Source organism: Cynocephalus volans, chromosome 1, assembly GCF_027409185.1.
Source record: "Cynocephalus volans isolate mCynVol1 chromosome 1, mCynVol1.pri, whole genome shotgun sequence".
Taxonomy (NCBI): domain Eukaryota; kingdom Metazoa; phylum Chordata; class Mammalia; order Dermoptera; family Cynocephalidae; genus Cynocephalus; species Cynocephalus volans.
This window is the reverse complement of record NC_084460.1, coordinates 265,227,863-265,246,099: the sequence shown is the minus strand read 5'-3', so window position 1 is coordinate 265,246,099 and position 18,237 is coordinate 265,227,863. Positions and strand designations below refer to the sequence as shown.

The following is an 18,237-nucleotide window of genomic DNA, read 5'->3' as shown; positions in this document are numbered from 1 at the left end:
AGTTCAAACAGCTGTGGGTAATAGAAGCTGGGGTTCTGATGACAATTATTAATTCTCCATTCTCTCTCCATTATGTATTGCACATTTCAAATACTTCAGAAGAGATTACATTGCTTTTCTTTGGCTACAGTCTGGGGGCCTCACATGATGCACAAAGGAATGTTTTTTCTCCAACAACAAAACTTCTCACTGCACTGCTTGCTATAGACAAGGATTCAAAGTGAAACTTATGATGAACAGTAGACAAGAGAATGTAATACAAAAATGGAACACTACGTAAAGAATAAGGCAAAGGTATATGTATTGGCATGGAATTTTTCCAATGTATTTACATGAAAAAAAGTTTTGAAACTATACTGCCATTTTTGTAAAACAAGGTATGCTATATGTAAATTTATTTGCATATGCATAGAATTATCTGCAAAGATGCACAAGAAACCAGTGATAGCAATTGCCTCTAAGAGATTGAACAACTAGACGGGCAGACTAGAATCCGCAGTTTTGTATTATTTGAATTTTTGTTCACATTATCCTTTCGATATAACATTTAAAAAATATGTATAGAGTGTAATTAGTTTTCGTGAACATAAAAGCTAATAATTACACTCTACACATAATAGTCCAGTGTACTGGAATTCTATTTAGTAATTTCAAACTTCTCATTTTCATGAATTGTCAACATAAGGGGAACAAAGTCAACAGGCTTAACTTGTATCCTTCATCCTTTTGAGCAGCAGTTATGTGAACATTTGGAAAGAACCTTAGTAATTAGTAATGAGGTTTTTCTCTCACCTATAAAAAGTTGCCAACAGACACTTAAGCTGAATCTACAGAGATAACCGCCCCCCCCCCCACCTCCCACCAAAATGCAAGAAGGTGAAAGGCAAGTCTGGATGGAATTGGAACTGTGCTGCTGTGACTTTTTTCCCCCAGTGCTAAAAAAATGGATGTAGTCAGGAGGAACCAACATAGATTGGCAGTCACCCACACATCTCTGGTGTTACCTTAGTCTTATTTCAAGTATATAAGCCAAGTGTTTGGGTGTCTTAAATATCCCCAAGTAGTCTCTTTTTTTAAGTTTCATTAGATGGGATACTAAAATGACCATCCTAAGTGACTCTGCCTACCACTGTTATCCTTGCTGCTTTTGTAAAGTGGAATATGAATTTACAGATGAGGTCTACTGACATCCTCGAGTGTATGATTCTTTTAAAGGCTCTTAAAAGAAATAGAATAGCTCTTTTATGAATACTATTATTTGTTTTATATTTTGCCTTTTAAGTTTTAGCCTATTATAAATTTCCCTACTAACATGCTGGGACTTTGTTTTGTCTGTGCTATATACTCACTGCCCAGAATCTCCTTGCCCTTGGTGGGTGCTTGGATATTATTACATGAATAAAGTGAAAAATAGATCACACCATAGTCTAACCAAGTCTCTTAATAAGCTACAGGAATACAAATACCTGAGATGATTAGCACAGAAAAGGAAGAATTATTTGTTAGAAATTTTGTTCTCTAGGAAATCCAACAGAAGAAATGGATATAATGCAGTTTTTATGGAACAATTTAAAAGGGAGAAGACATGTACTTTTACAGAAAAGTTTCAAAAAGTTGCTTATTTGAAAAACATAGAGGTTAATAAAAACATACACAAACCTTTAAACAGGCAAGGCGGAGAGAAATAGCTTCCTTTCAAATAACAGTCTGAAGTTTTAACAATGCTAATAATATAAAGCACATCCAAACAAACTTCTGTGGATTATTAATTTTAATACAATTATACATTCATGCTTTGGTGGTAACAACTTTAACATTATTTGTTGGACTACTTTTCTCAATTGACTCTTTCATGACAAAGGCACAATCCAAAAGGTTACACTAACATTTACAATAACAGTATTAAACAAATGTGGAGAAAGGACCAATTTGAAATATTAAACAGAAAACATTTGAATATGGATCAACATGAATATATTTTCATTCCAAAAAATATTTTTACTTTTCAGCATTCTCATTTTGATGTTCTAGGTGCCCAGTGAGTTATTCTTAATATTCATTCAACATATAACAATTACAATTAAGCATTCACATAGCTGAAGAACCCAGATTTTTAAAGACCAAAGATTTTTTAAATGAATTTTTCTGCTGAAAGTCTTTTCCATTTCAGTTAATACTGTGAAAAGAAATGTCTTTCCTTCCCCCCTCCTTAGAGCATTCAGTAACAGCTATATTACATTAGCTATTTGTGAATTTAACCAAGGATTGTTAAACAAATTTTAAAAAGCCACCCAATCATAGAGCTTAAAGGCAAGGTAATATGTAAAATCTAAGAATCAGGCTGACTTATTTCCCTGATGGGAATTTTTGGTCTCAAAAGAAACAGTAGGTATTTAAAGAAACCGAAGCAATATAAAACTACTTTGTCTTTTAGAAAAAGAAAGAAAAAAGAACCATTTAGAGATATTGTTCTGTAGTTCATATAATTAAATGTTAAAACACCAAAAAGGGATTTTTATTTTTAAGCATTTGAAGTAAGAATCCTTTTTCATGAGTCTTTATATTTGGAATGTACTTATAGTCATTAAAATTTAATTCTGGGAAGAAACCAAAAAAATCAACATTTGTATTCTATATTTTATAAATATAGGTCTTCTGGGTCATTAAATAGTTTTGGGGCCTTTTTGGCAGCTGGCCTATACAGGGATCGAACCCTGGACCTTGGTGTTATCAGCACCATGCTCTAACCACGTGAGCTAAGTGACCAGCCCCTTCTGGATCATTAAGATATTAAGCTTCAGTGTCTTATTTTTTTCAGTCCTAAAGCAGCATGTTACTTCCCTGCTTAGTTAATTCATAACCTGCAAAAGCTAATTATTAATAAACAACAAAAAAGTGCTTACCTTTTACTGTAATCACACAGCTATGTTTCGATGTTGGTTGACATTCATTAGATCTTGATTTCTCAAAATGTATCTATCTAGGTCAAAAAAAAACGGGCAGAAGGAAACTTCACCCAAATTATGTAGCAGTGTTAAGCAAATTCAGTTTCTGAGCCAAAATTAAATCATTTGTATCTTCAAACTTTCCCTTGTAACTTTTCTTATAGCAATATAATTTTGCATTTTGGCCAAAGAGAGCTATTTTCTTTTGGCAGACAAAATCATACTTCTGGAGACACATTGATGTAGATCTGTAGAATCTGTCTCCTTTTCAATAGAGCACTAACAAGTAGAGCATTATATATTTATTTTACCTAACTAAGCTGATCTCTTTCAAAAGACTGATTATAATGAAAAATTTGAAATCAGCTCTAGTGTATTTTATCCAATATACATAATTATGCTCCATTTCCCAAAACAACTGATTTTTGGCCAAGATTCGAGAAACCACAAAATGTTTTATCTGAAATAATCAATTAAAAACTGTCAATTAGGGCCGGCCCCGTGGCGCACTCGGAAGAGTGCAGCGCTTGGGAGCGCAGCGGCACTCCCGCCGTGGGTTCGGATCCTATATAGGAACGGCCGGTGCGCTCACTGGCTGAGCGCGGTCCGGGCGACACCAAGCCAAGGGTTGCGATCCCCTTACCAGTCACAAAAAGACAAAAAAAAAAAAAAAAACCCCAAAAACTGTCAATTAAAAATTAAGCCACAGAGCTGAAGTGTAATATGTTTCTCAAAACCAAATCTTACACTATCGCATGTTCTTGGCATTTGGAAATGGTTTGACCCTCAAGAAAAAAAAATGGTGGCACATTAAAGAATGAATTTCTAAAACACAAGAGGCAGGGTACAGTTATTCCAATATGATGGAAAACATCAGTGTTCCTCTGCTTTGAAGACAAATGAAGTGTTTCCATTCAAGTTTTGAGTGCCAAACTAGCTAATTACTGTTATAATGTCACCAAAATTGATTTAAAATATTACTCAGAAAATCAACTATTTCCAACAAGAACAACTGTAGTTACCTTTTATAAAGATTACATCATAACTTACTTTAATTCTTAAGGGTCCTATATCTACTCATAGGATTATCACAACCCATGTTTTTAGATTTCAGATTAACTAACTCTAACCCAATCCAAATTAAAAACTGTTCACATTCACAAGCAAGGAATACTATTGCACATTGCACTCATATTTTAGGAATGTGTGCTTCCCCCCACCAACCCCCAAACTGACAATGCATCTGAGTTACATCTCATTATCTGAATTTATAACAAAGTGCTTATGCTCTTCCACTGAACAAGTATGTTATATTCTTGTAGTCTCAAAATACTTCATGAACCCTGAAGTGATTCTCTATGGAAGGAGCTTCCTTTGTAAAATGAATTTGGCTAGTCACCTGCATACCAAAATCCCCAAGTATCTGAACAAATTTCTTGTGCTCCTTTCCAATCCAAGATCTCATTGGATCACGTACTTGGTAAGGTGTCACATGGGTGTGCACGATAATTCCTGTTTGTGCAAATTCTTTTAAGACTTCTGGATAAGTTACCCAAGTATTGCTTCCTCCAGAGTGACCACCATCCAGCCAGTACATCGTTCTTATGCTTTTGATAAAAGTATCTATGTTCTTGTCTTTCTTGGCTTCTTTCAATTCAAAAAGCAACTGATTCAAAACAACACAACCTTTACTGAATCCAATCAAAGTAAAAGATGCACCATTTAGTGATGGTGGGTAAAAACTCATGACAGACTCATCAAATTGTTCACAGTTCCTCTCTTTTTCTCCCTGGCAACCATTCGTAGTAGGAGAAGAACTAGATCTACAATTAGATGCTTTGGAGTCCTTATTCCAAACATTCACATTCTTCTTTGATAGCAAACTGTTTTGACTTAAGTTAAAAGCATTAACTAATAATGTATAAAGGTGCTTAAAAGCTCCAAAGTCAGTACTGTGTTCTGGGGCACCAAACATGTTGCACTTCACAAAATTGTCATAGCAGCTAAATTTGTGCAAATGCATTCGGGAACACTTTATCACCCAAATATAACTATTGGGGAACCGGTGGGCTAAAGTGGTGGCAACATTTTCTAGACTCCAGTTTTCCCACTGATAATTCTCAGGATGACGAGTCATAATTTCATGGTAATTCTGAAAGATAAAAAAGATGAAATAAGCATTAAATACACATTTACATAAAACTATTTCCACAAAATAGTTTCCATTTTTATTGTGTAGGAAGTTAGGATGTTGCAATGACCTATTGTTAATGTACTAGGAATGAAAACTATAAATCTGTCATCACTTTCTGGTTATAATACTTTGAACAAATCACTTCAGTTTAAGCCTCAAATCCATCAAGGGCCAGGGTATATATCGGTAACAGGGGTAGGCTTGGGGAAGGGAAATGAAAAGACTGGAAGGAATGGGGTGAAAGAAAGACTTACTTTTCAATGTGTAACCTTAAATAATCTAAATTTTTAGCAATAGGCACATTTTTTTCTATTTAAAAAATTAAAAACTAATAAAAGTAATACTATAAAAATTTAGTCTATATACAAAGGTATAAAAAAAAGACCATAGTAAGCTACCAATTAGAAATAATTATTATTAAAATTTTGGTGTCTAGCAGTCCAGGTTTCTTTAGTATACATACACATAGACAAGTATGTATATAAGAGAGCATTCTTTACTTCTCCTCCAGCAAACCACAATAAGCTTATACATTGTTTTCACTTAAAAATATATTACAGGCATGATTCCACATTAATACAGATTTGCATCATAATTTTTACACATCAGTAAGATCAATACCAATTTACTCTTCTACTGGAAGTAAACGAGACTGCTTGTTTTCCCAGTCCTTACTCATTCTTAATGATAATGGCTATTAGCATTAATTTTTAAATATTTGCTATTATGATAAAATGATGTCTTACTTTTGATTTAATTTGCATGTTTTGATCCCTAATCAGATTGAACATTTTTCTATGTTTAATGGCAATTTTCACTTTTTTCTTTTGTTAATTTTCTCTTCATGTTCTTTGATAATTTTCCCACTATGATGCTCAACTCCTTCGTAACAGCGTATTTCATTAGTATTAGTACTTGCCTTATATGTTAAAAAAATGTATTCCCAGAAGGCCATCATTTGACTTTTTATGGATTCTGCTATTGCCTCTGCACATCCATGTTTATGATATATACAATTATCATTACATCATAGGAGCTTAGATCCAGAAGGAATCAGCTACCTCTTTTTATAGTTAAGGTACCTGAGAGTCCTAGAAACTATATAGTTATTTGAATTATAAAGTTATTTAGTCAATGAGCAAAAAAGAACCCAGATTTTAAGATTTTCACTTTAGTCTCTACCACATAGAAGACACATACTCTCAATCTAAAAACTTCCTATTTTCCTTAATTAGCCCCAGGTTACATAATCAGAGGGGGGAAAATGCTTATGCTAAGGAACTGTGTATATCAAAATGTAAAAACGGTATTGTTACTGTTGTGTCAAAGCCCAGATCTAAGAACAATGGGTAAGTACTTTCATATTCTAAAAAGAGGCACCGGACATCCCTGTGGGACTTGCTAATAGGCAGACAAAACTAGTTCTGCAACCTAGGCTATTACCCATGGCCAATCCACAGGAAAGGTTAAAGACTAAGGGAAGATAGGGCTTTCTTTGGGGAATTTTCATCCTAGTTGGCAATGCAATGCACTTACTATTACTATCCTTGTAGGAGGTAAGTGTTGAAGGTCATGCTTCTTCTCATGCATAGAAAGGCAGGCAGCAAGAGAATCTCCTGGAGAGATTAAGGAGCACTTACCACTCCACAGTTAGATGCTTTGTAAGCATCTAACTGCAAAACTTTGTAAGCCCACATCGCTCTGCTATTGAAATAAGGTGTAAAGGGCTTTTAAGAAAACTTGACATATATCTCTAAGAGTTTAAAAACAGTCATAATAAAGATTTAAGCTATGTGGTCTACCCTTAGAGCAGAGTGAGAGCTACACTGGGTATGAGCTGTACTTCTGCTATGGTTTAAAAGTATCCCCCAAAGTTTATGTGTCACAGTGTTGAGAGGTGGGACCTTTAAGAGGTGATTAAGTCATTAGGGCTCTGCCCTCATGATGATTTAATGTCCTTATTGCAGGAGTAGGCTTCCTGATAAAAGGATGAGTTTGGTCTCTCTCTCTCTCTCATGTGTTCTCTCTCTCTCATGTGTTCTCTCTTTCTCTCTCTCATGTGTTCTCTCTCTCTCGCATGTGGCCCTACTTGCCCTTCCATCTTTCGCCATGGGATGATGCAGCAAAAAGGCCCTTGCCAGATGAAGGCCCCTCTATCTTGGTCTTCCCAGCCTCTAAAACCATAAGCCAAAACAATTTCTGTTCATTATGAATTAGCCAGTCTCAGGTATTCTGTTATAGCAACACAAAATGGACTAAGACAACTTCCATCAAAAATAAGGCAAGGAGACATTTTTGGCCAAGCATAAAGTACACATCCAAGTAAGCAGGCTAGAATGATCAGAACAGGATCCAGTCTAAAAAGGCTGCCTGATAGAGAAGAGGAAGTCCCAGGATACATGGCAAGGACATAACAATTAGGAAATGGTTATCTATATATCCTAGCCTTTAGAAAGCAAAATATCTTAAAATTCATCTATAAATTGTAAATGACCCAAATGTTTATGAACTGCTAAATGGATAAACAAATTATATACACATACCTAGAACGCTACTTGGTAATAAAAAGGAACAAACTACTGATATAACAATAAGTATGAATTTCAAAAGCACTTGTTAAGTGAAAGAAGGCAGACACGAAAGACTATATACTACATGATTTCAAATTAATGAAATTCTAGAAAAGGCAAAACTATAGTGAAAGAAAGCAGATCGGCAGTTGTCTGGGGCTAGAAAAAGAGAACTGACTGTAAAGGGGCATGGGGTAATTTTTAGGGTGACAGAGATGCTCTATAACATGATTGCGGTGGTGGTCACATAATTCAATACTTGTCAAAATTCATTAGACTGTACTAAAACTTAAAAAAAGGAATAAATATATTCTATATCCTAAGGCTTTAAAAAGTAAGATAATTTATAATTGGAAAGCACCTGCTTAAAAAAAAAATCCTGATCTCCCTCCAAAACCATTACTGATAGATAAAGACATAAAGAGACACCTAAAGAAAAATGAATTATGATAGCCTCAGTTTTCCTGTAATTCGAATGATAAAGGACATGTACACAATAAAAAAGGACATACAACAAAAGATGACTGCAAAAGGAACATCAAGAAGGTAATGGTAATTAGGAGGCTTTAAGATTATATGGACAACCAGTTCCAATTGATACCAAATATTGAATCAGTGTCAAAATGAAGCAAAGCTTCTAATGGTATGTTAAAAGGTCTTTCTGTTTGGCTCTATTCTGTTCAATATTTATTCAAATTAAGAATAAATAAAGCTATAAAAAGAGTGCTTATTTAATCTGTATGTGATACAAACCTATATAAGCATTCTAAAAGGAACAGTACACTAAAAAGATAGGCTGTATATAACAGGAAAAAATTCATAAGGATAAACATTAGGCTCAAAAGAATCAACTGTAAAAATATAGATGAGGAAATCTCACATAATAGTATTTTATGTAATAACAGCCAACATCTATCAATGCACTTCATGCATTGTTCAAAGCAACTTACATGTATTCATTTATGCAACAACTTATCTACTGAACACCTAATACATGCCAGTCACTAAGCATCAGATATATCAGTGAACAAACAGACATGAGCCTACGTTTTAGTGGTAGAAGACAGACAAAACCCAAAATGAAAAGGAATATAGTAAGTGAAAAGTATAAAAATAAAGAAGTTGACAGGAAGCCTGTGTATACGTATGATTATTTAAAACGGTCAGAAAAAGCATCACTGAAAGGGGGACTCTTGAGCAGACTTCAAAGAAGTCAGGTAATAAACCTACAGATATCTACAGGAAGTCTGTTCCAGGCAGTATGCACAAAATTTCTGAGGTGAACTGTGACATGTTTTGAACACAAAGAAGGTCAGTGAGGCTGGAGCTGAATAAAACAGAAAAAAGAGCCAAAGTCAGAGAGGTAACAGTGTGGGAAAAGGCAAGAGATAGCAAAACGTCTTGCAGGCCATTGAGAGGACTCTGGCTCTCACTGAGTGACATGGGAAGCCATTTGAGAGTTTTAAGCATAGAGGTGTGGCATGATCTGACTTACATTTTTAAAAAGGGGTATTCTGATCACTTTAGATACATTGAGAAGATGAAGCCACTAGTTTTGATGATGTATTAGATATGAGATGTGAAAGAGAAGTCTAAAGGATGACTTCAAGATTTTAAACTTGAGCAACTGAAAAGGTTTCCATTAACTGATATAAGGAAGACCATATAGAGGTAAAGATCTAAGGATTTTAGGTTTGATACTACTTAATATCCAAAAGGAAATAATCATGTGTGCAGTTGGTAAATTTAAAATTCAGGGAATATGTCTAGGCTAGATACACAAATGTCGGGGGTTGTCATGGTACAGGTAGTATATAAAGCCACTAGACAAAGATCACTAAGAGTGAAGGTAGAGAGAGGAAAAGCCCAAGTACAGAGTGCTAGGGTACTCCAGTAATTTTAAAAGTCACCAGAAAGGTGAGAAGGGATGGGAACTCATTGGGTATTTGCATATTTAATCTCCATGGATACTCTACAAAATATTATTCCCATTTTATAGTTGAAGTAGCTGCAATACAGAGATTTAACAACTGTGTAGAGATTTCAGAGCTAGAAAGTGCAGAATGAGGGTTCAAATCTAGGCAACCTGGGCTCAAAAGTCTTTTGATGCATTTTCTTCTATTTCTTCTCTAAAAAAACCTAGGATTTTTAGAGCACTTCATACTCTGCATAAATTAACAGTATATCTTTGTCCAAAAAGCTAATGGAATCTCAGGCTACATAAAGAAATGGATGATTTCAAAACAAAAGGAGATAACTCAAACGTATGTAAAACTTTTTAGACCTCATCTGAAGACTTATACTACATTCTGGCTGGCAGACTTTGAAAGCATTTGATAGGTGCTCTATAAATGTTTATTTATCATTACTATCATCATGTAATTAATCCACAAATCTGTAGAAGTCATTGTCACAAACACCACCTGTTGTTTTCCCAATCTTAGCACAAGCGTACCAATTGAGTAAATTAAGTTTCATCTGCTAAATCTAAATACTAGATTTTTTTCCCAGTTTTTATTAGCAGTCAATTAGATATATCTTTATCATTATTTGACAAGGCACAATGTTTAAGTGTATTATTTTAAAGCATTCATTTCAAAAACAATAAACTAATATTGTTTCATGGTATAAGAAACACACCTAGCTATATTTTAGCTTTACCTATCTACACTAGTGCTAATAGAACTTTCAGCGAAGATGGAAATGTTCTAGGGAAATTTTTATCTGCGCACAAGCCATTTGTAGCTACTGTGCACTTGAAATGCAACTAGTATGACTGAGAAACCGGATTTTTAATTTTATTTAATTTTAATTAATTTAGACAGCTACATATGGCTAATGGCTAACCTATTAGACAATGCAGTTTTAGATTAAGATCAAGCTTCCAGGACGACATAAGCACCGATATTTGCCTGCAGCTATAAAATTAATACGGACAAAGTCACACACAAAAGCAAAAGTATAGAATCTATGTGAGCATCAACATATTGACATGCTTAGCAATTACTGTCCCTTTTCTTCCGCCCTCCCCCCAACCTTTTTTTAGGATTACTGAGTCATACCTTTGTAATTGTTTTTGTTTGCTTGTTTAATTTCTGCCAGCGTTTTCTGAGCCCTACGTGATAAGTTAATTTAAAAGCCATCTCTCGGTCCTCTGCCCAACACACACACACAGTCCTCTAAGAAACCAAGTTATAGAATGCATATACATTACGTGTCTCATTCCCTATATGTTTCAAATTCCATCCCCTCCAACTCTGCACTGACAACTGGCTCTTTCGAGATCATAACCTTCCAACGACACCTTCCAATTGGGGCTCTAGGGGGAAGGGGTCTGGGGTGTGGAAGGGCCGGTGTTGGATTTCTTGGCGTAACGGAAGAGCCACTCCCGTGAGTGCATTTGTGGGTGTGTTCAGGCAAGGCAAGGAATCCGGCAACACCCACGAGGGAAGAATCTGCTGAACACGTGTATACACAGGACGGGACAGGTGCCCAGGCAGTCTCCGGGTTACCTGCACATCCCCCGGGAAATAGAGGACGTGATGCTGTGGCGGCGATTGCGGCTCCTCCTTCGCCCGGTCCCCAGGGAGGTCCCGACGCTCCTGTCCCTCCCCCGCCGCCGCCAGCAGGAGTAACTCGTTGCTGCGCTGAGGATCGGCTCCCGGCACGGCGGACAGCTGCAGGCACTGCTGGCGGCGCCCCTCGGCCGACGGGGAACATCGCGCACCGCCGCTGCCGCCCGGGTTCATGGTTCCGGCCTGAGAGCGCGATGAGGCGTCTCTGATTCCGAGCTGCGGCAGCAGGAGCAGCAGCGCCGGCGACCGCAGGAGCCTGAACCCCCACATGGATCGCCGCCACAAGAGCGGTTTAGAGGTGGAGGCTGGGGCCTGAGGGAGGGACTTCTGCAGGCCGCCCCAACGGTCGGCAGGAGCCGCCGGGGCGGGAGCCGGCGCGGGGGCGACGACGGCGTCAGAGGCCGACGTCCGCGCGCAGCGTGCGTGAGAAAAGGAGGGGTGTGCGCGAAATCGGGCTCGGGTTCCCGGCGCGGGCCATGGGGGCGTGGCACGAGGAAGGACGTTTGTGATTGGTGGGTTGTGCTGCGGACGGGAAGTTCGAAAGGAAGTCTGGGGAAGAGCCGGACGAGAGCAGAGGCTCAGGAAAGAACCCAATACTATCGGCAAGAGCGGGGCGGCAGTTCTAGCGCATGCTCAGCGGCGGCAGCGGCCGAAGGTCGCTGGATAATGATACGGCGTAGAGAGTTTAGTATAATTCCTCCCCGTTCGGTAGGTTCACCTTTCAGGTGAGGTTTATCTAGTCTTTCGAGCCTTAAGAGGGACACAATCCCAAAGGTAGAAGTGGAGTAATTCTTTTCTGTGGAGCAATCCTTGAGAAGTCTTCTGCCTGCCCTCGATGAAGGGAAACATTTCTCATACCTCGAGTTTCTTAAGTAAAATTAGATATACGAAGATTTCTAGGTTTATGGGAAATTCGTGCTTATATATTAAGTCTAATGGAACTCCTCTTGGCAGTGGGGAGCAGAGCACGTGGACTAGGGCAGGACAAATGGGGGCGAGGCATTATTTGTTAACACATTGGGCTGTGGCTGCTGTTCGCAGCCAATGAGGTTTTCTATTTTAGGGTTTTCAGAAACCAGTTTCAACAGTGTTGTAAGTCTTAGGTGTCCAACAACTATCTTGTGGCCAGTTGTATAGGGGTAAGATTTGGCAAAATGTATGCTAAAGACAGGAAAGAGGGGTAGGGGTGCAGGCAGGATCCAGTTTTCTAAATTCAAGTGCTTGTGAAGCAAGGCACTGTAAAGAACCTTCTGAGAAAGAATATTAGTGAGAATTACAAAAATTACAGCCAACATTTATTGAGAGCTTACTATAGGCCAGATCTCCAACTAAGCACTTTATATATAATTGTTCTGAGTGTACGTATGTGTGTATTTAAGCACACGTACTAGTTTCTTTGCTCCACATATCCAAATGTTAACAAATAGCTTGGAGTAAGACCACAAATTAACAAGTTATAAAATATAATTTTTTATATATATACTTAGAGACTTCATAGAGGTGTAATATGCTAACCTACTCTGGTCTAAATTATTGAATTCTATCTGACATCATAAAAGTGTAACCAAACAATCAAAAATTGTTTAATTACTAAGTAGATCTGCTGCTTTGTAATAGTAACTGGTTAAAAAGAAGTAGAAGTGAATTTTGCAATAATGAGTATATAACCACATTTAAGCAACCAGCCTTCACTCTCTTTTACAAATTGCATACATGTTTCTTTCCCTCACTAGGTAGAGGATTGCTGAAATGTAATCTAAAAGTCCAGACATGTACATGTATTGCAAATGCAGCTTTTGACTTTTGTGGTCTTGTTTTTAGGTTGATCTTGTAATGAAATCTATCCCTATTGAAGGAGATGGAGAATTCTTATATTTTAAAAAGAAAATTAATTGTAGCAAATATTAAGTAATACCAAGTTGTCTCAGTTTAACTAAGATAGTTGAGGTCTTTGAGAAATAAAAGTAAACATTTAAAGAGCAGAGTAAAGAAACAGACTGCAGTAAGCACAGAATTTTTCCCACAGTCAAGGATTTGTACAATCCTACAGGAGACACTGCCAGAGAAAGTAACAGCTCTCAGTTCATCACTTGAGGTATGTATGTTATTTATGGTAAGTCACTGACACTGCATTTCTTCCCACAGGTCCCCTTGATATTACTGTAATACCTATTTTCTCTCTCTACCTCCTCTGTCTTCTTTCAGGAGACCAATTTTGTAAATTATGGTTTTTCTAACAAACAGGGACACATAATTCAGTACTTCCCCCCTTTTATTCTTTCTCAGAGCTGGGCTTTCCATTCCAGCAAGAGGTCTTACATATATAAAGTTCCTGTAACCAGTTGTGTGAGTTTTCCCCTCTTTTCTAACTGATAGGGACCTCCACAGTTATTTTATTATGTTTGTAGTGCCCCAAAGGCTACGGCTTATCTCTGGACTCTTGACAGTTCTCAAGGGATCCTGTTGGGCTCTCAGAACTTTTATTATGCTACTCAATATTATAGATAGAAAAACTAGAAAATTGGAAGGAATCTGAAAAAGTCTAATTTACTTTGGAAGGGCGACATTAAAAGACACAAACTCCCATATCTACAGAGGCCAGTTCTGTATCACAAATAGTAAAATTGGCCATATATAGTACAATAGGGAGTGGTAAAGATTGTGGCAAACTAGAAGGACATGTTATATTTGAAGGAGAGAGTCACTATTCACTACCAGTTGTAAATAAAGGCAACATTTTGCCATACCTTCAAATTTTTCAAGAGAAATCAGATACACAGATTTGTATGTGCCCTTTGCCAACTTATAAATGTTGGAACTAATTAAATTGTTTATAAAACATTGTATCAAATTAAATGCATGCATAGGCCAGATTTGGCTTACAGTCCACAAATGTGCAACTTCTGTACTAAAAAGTAAAATGAATGAATACAGGAAGAAGGCAGGGGATAGAGAAAACAAAAACAAAAACAAGACAAATGTCTTTAAATGTGGCTTCTTGTGAGAGACTGAGAGGGAAAAGAATGGGGAAAAAAGTTTTAAAGTTCTACTGTGGTATTTGAATTGGATCCTATTTGGTGTTCTTTAAGAGATTCCAACAAATGTTTTAATTTTTTTCAATTATTCTTGATTTTAAGCAGGTGTCTTTTGTGTTGTAATAAGCCTCTGTGGCAAAACTGGACCTTGGGAGGAACAGGCTGTATATGAGGTATGCAACTCTAGCGTATAATTTTACCTTCAAAATGTCTGATTAAGCAAAATTAAAGAATAAAGCCATTTGGGGATTTGAAAGTTTATGTTTTGGATAGTTTCACTAGCTAGGTGATATCCTTTACACTGCTCCTGTAGTATATGATTTAAACACATGCTTCAGCAGAATACAGATCAGTACATGTCAAGGTCTTATATGAATAGATTATCTTTAGCATTCATTGAATCCTCAAATGCAATGATTAGCTACGAGTGATTGCATATATTGTACTTTACCCACTGTTAAAAAGTAGGAAATATTGAATTGATTAAAAACGATAAATCCTCAACAAAATACTAGCAAGCTAAATCCAGCAACATATAAAAAAATTATACACCATGACAAAGTGGGATTTATCCCAGGAATGCAAGGTTTTGTTTTACATCTGAAAATCAATTAACATTATACACCATATCAACAGAATAAAAAACAAAAGTGACTTGATCATCTTAATAGATGCAGAACAAGCATTTGACAAAATCCAACATCTTTTCATGATAAAAACACTCAACAAACTAGGAATAAAAGGAACCTCATCAACCTAATAATAGGGCATTATGAAAAACCCACAACTAACATCATATTTAATAGTGAAAGACTGAAAATTTTCCCCCTAAGAACAGGAACAAGATAAAGATATTTACTCTTGCCACTTCTAATTGACATTGTAGTGGAGGTTCTAGCCAGGGCAATTAGTCAAGAAAAAGAAATAAAGGATATCCAGATTGAAAAGGAAGAAGTAAAGCCACACAGGTGACACAATCATGTATATAGAAAATCCTAAGGAATCCACTAAAAAAACTATTAGAAATAATAAATGAGTTCAGCAAGGTTTCAAGATACAAAATTAATATGGAAAAATCAATTGCATTTCTACACACTAGCAATGAATAACCCAAAAATAAATTTAAAAAACAATTCCATCTACAATAGCACCAAAAAAATACTTAGGGACAAATTTAATGAAAGGAATGCAGAACTTATATACAAAAGCTACAAAACATTGTTTAAAGAAATTAAAGAAGACCTAAATGGAATGGCATCCCATGTTTGTGGATCAGAAGACTTAATGCTCTTAAGAAGGCAGTTCTCTCTAAATTGAGCTACATATTCAACACAATTAGTATCAAAATCTCAGCTGCCTTTTTTTGCAAAAATGTACAAGCTGATTCTAAGATGCATTTGGAAATACAAGAGACTCAGAATAGCCAAAATGATCTTGGAAAAGATGATCAAAGTTGGAGGACTCATATTGTCCCATTTCAAAACTTACTACCAAAGCTGTGATAATCAAGACAATGTGTACTGGCATAAGGATAGACATACAGAACAATGAAATAGGATTGAGGGTCCTGAAATAAACTTTAAATTTATGGTCAATTGATTTTCAATGGAAGTACCAAGGTAATTGTCTTATTTTGTTTTCTGCTTCTATAACAAAATACCACAGACTGGGTAATTTATAAAGAACAGCAGTTTATTTAGCTCACAGTTTTGGAGACTGGGAAGTCCAAGAACATGGCACTGGCTTCTGGTGAGGGTTATCCCACGGTGGAAGATGGAAGGAAGAAGTGTGCGCATGAGACACAGAGGAAATTGGGCTCATCCTTTTTATCAGGAATCCACTTCCACCATAATGGTATTGGATCCCTTCATGAGGACTGAGCTCTTATGGCTTAATCACTTCTTAAAGGCCCCACCTCATAATACTGTTACACTGGCAGTTAAGTTTCCAACACATGAACTTTTGGGGGACACATTCAAACCACAGCAATAATTCAATGGGAAAATAAAAATCTTCTAACAAGTGGTGCTGGGACAATTGGATAGACAGGCAAAAGGATGAAGTTGGACTCCTTCCTTACAACATACACAAAAGCTAACTCAAAATGGATCATAGACTTAAAAGTATGAACTAAAACTATAAAACCTTAGAAGAAACAATAGGAGTAAATCTTCATGACTTTGTGTTAGCCATAACCTTCTTAGATATGACACCAAAAGCACAAGAGTTAAAAGAAAAAATAGACAAATTGGACTTCATCTAAATGAAGTTTTGGTGCTTCAAAGGACACCAATAGAAAGTGAAAAAACAACCCAGAGAATGACAGAAAATATTTGGAAATCACATATCTGCTAAGGTACTTGTATCCAAGATGTATAAAGAAGTCTTACCACTTAATAATAAGAAGGCAATCTAATTTTAAAAATGGGCAAAGAATCTGAATAGACATTTCACAGAAGATGGCCAAATGGGTAATAAGCACATGAGAAGGGGCTCAACATCTCTAGCCATTAGGGAAAACAGATCAAAACCACAAAAGATACTATTTTATATCCACTAGGACGGCTATAGTAAAAAAAAAAAGATAATAAGTGCCAATGATGATGTGGAGAAGGTGGAACCCTCATGCATTGCTGGTAAGAATGATATAGCCACTTTAGAAAACAGTTTGATAGTTTTTCAAAACGTTAAATGTTTCAAAATGTTTACCATGTGACCCAGCAATTCTACTCCTAGGTATAATCAAGAGCAATGAAAACATGTATCCAGGGCCGACCACGTGGCGCACTCAGGAGAGTGCAGCGCTGGGAGCGCAGTGGTGCTCCCGCCGTGCAGGTTCGGATCCTACATAGGGATGGCCGGTGTGCTCACTGGCTGAGCGCGGTGTGGACGACACCAAGCCAAGGGTTGCGATCCCCTTACCAGTCACAAGAAGGACAAAAAAAAAAAAAAAAGAAAGCATGTATCCATACAGCAACTTGTTCATAAATGTTCATAGCAGCATTATTTATAGTAGCCAAAAAGTAGAAACAACCCAAATATCCATTAACTAATTAATAAAGTGTGGATAAATAAAATGTAATATTATTAAGTAATAAAAAGGAATGAAGTACTGATACATCCTAAAACATGGATGAACCTTGAAAACATTGTGCTAGATTAAATAAACTAGTAACAAAAGACCACATATTTTATGAATCCATTTATATGAGTGGTCCAGAAATATCGTATCTATAGAGGCAGAAGGTGGATTAGTTGCATAGAGCTGGGGAGGTGGAGAACTAATTAAAAACTAGTGACTAAGTCTATACTGAAGGGAAGGAGAATTAGGCTCTACCTCTCTTGAAGGGAGGAATGTCAGAAATCTTATAAACATATTTTAAATAGATTACACCTCTTAATGGGAGAAACTGCAAGGTCACATTGCAAAATACGTAGATGCAGAGGGGGCAAAGAATTGTAGCCAGTTTTATCATCTACCACAATCCATCCTGTGGCCACAATTATTCACATCCCTCCTCATGATGGGGTTCAGGACATGCTACTCCAAAATATGATACCTTGGCATTTGAGAAAACAAGCAGGAAGGTCACTCACATGTTCCCATCACTCTTTTACCCTGGAGCAGGCCATAAAACGTAAAAAGAATTTTCTGACTTTCCTCTGAAGTAGGTCATAAGACCCTCATGTGAGAGGGGCTCTCCCTATACCCAGATGAAAGGAACATCTTTATCTCTGAAGACACAGGAACACAGAGAAGAATCTGAACAAATAGGCTTGCTAAGTGATAACAGTTTGGATGCTTATCCCCCAAAGCTCATCTTAGAATCTGACCCCTAATGTGGCAGTGTCGAGAGGTGTTTGGGTCATGGGAACAGATCCTTTATGAATAGATTAATGCTCTCCCTGGAATGGTGG

At 36.9% G+C, this 18,237-nt stretch overlaps 1 protein-coding gene across 2 annotated transcripts; it reads right to left on the bottom strand.

Annotated features, from left to right (window-relative positions):
* Window positions 1–1,753: 1,753 nt before the first annotated feature.
* Window positions 1,754–11,651, bottom strand: C1H2orf69 (chromosome 1 C2orf69 homolog). 2 transcript variants are annotated; one of them, XM_063103772.1, is made up of 3 exons: window positions 11,222–11,651; window positions 4,423–5,097; window positions 1,754–2,980 (listed from the first exon to the last, which is right to left on the bottom strand). In XM_063103772.1, exons 1-3 carry the CDS (start codon window positions 11,552–11,554, stop codon window positions 2,966–2,968), a joined length of 1,023 nt encoding a protein of 340 aa, XP_062959842.1. In that variant the 5' UTR covers window positions 11,555–11,651; the 3' UTR covers window positions 1,754–2,965. The 2 variants fall into 2 exon arrangements, with proteins under 2 accessions (XP_062959842.1, XP_062959835.1); XM_063103765.1 differs by having other exon boundaries at window positions 1,754–5,097.
* Between the last annotated feature and the right edge of the window lie 6,586 nt (window positions 11,652–18,237).

Excerpts from the sequence above, each read along its gene's own strand:
- C1H2orf69 (XM_063103765.1), bottom strand. The coding sequence starts at position 11,554 with ATGTGGGGGTTCAGGCTCCTGCGGTCGCCGGCGCTGCTGCTCCTGCTG. Across the intron at positions 5,098-11,221 it reads ATTTCCCGGGGGATGTGCAG|AATTACCATGAAATTATGAC; the intron begins GTAACCCGGAGA and ends TTTATCTTTCAG.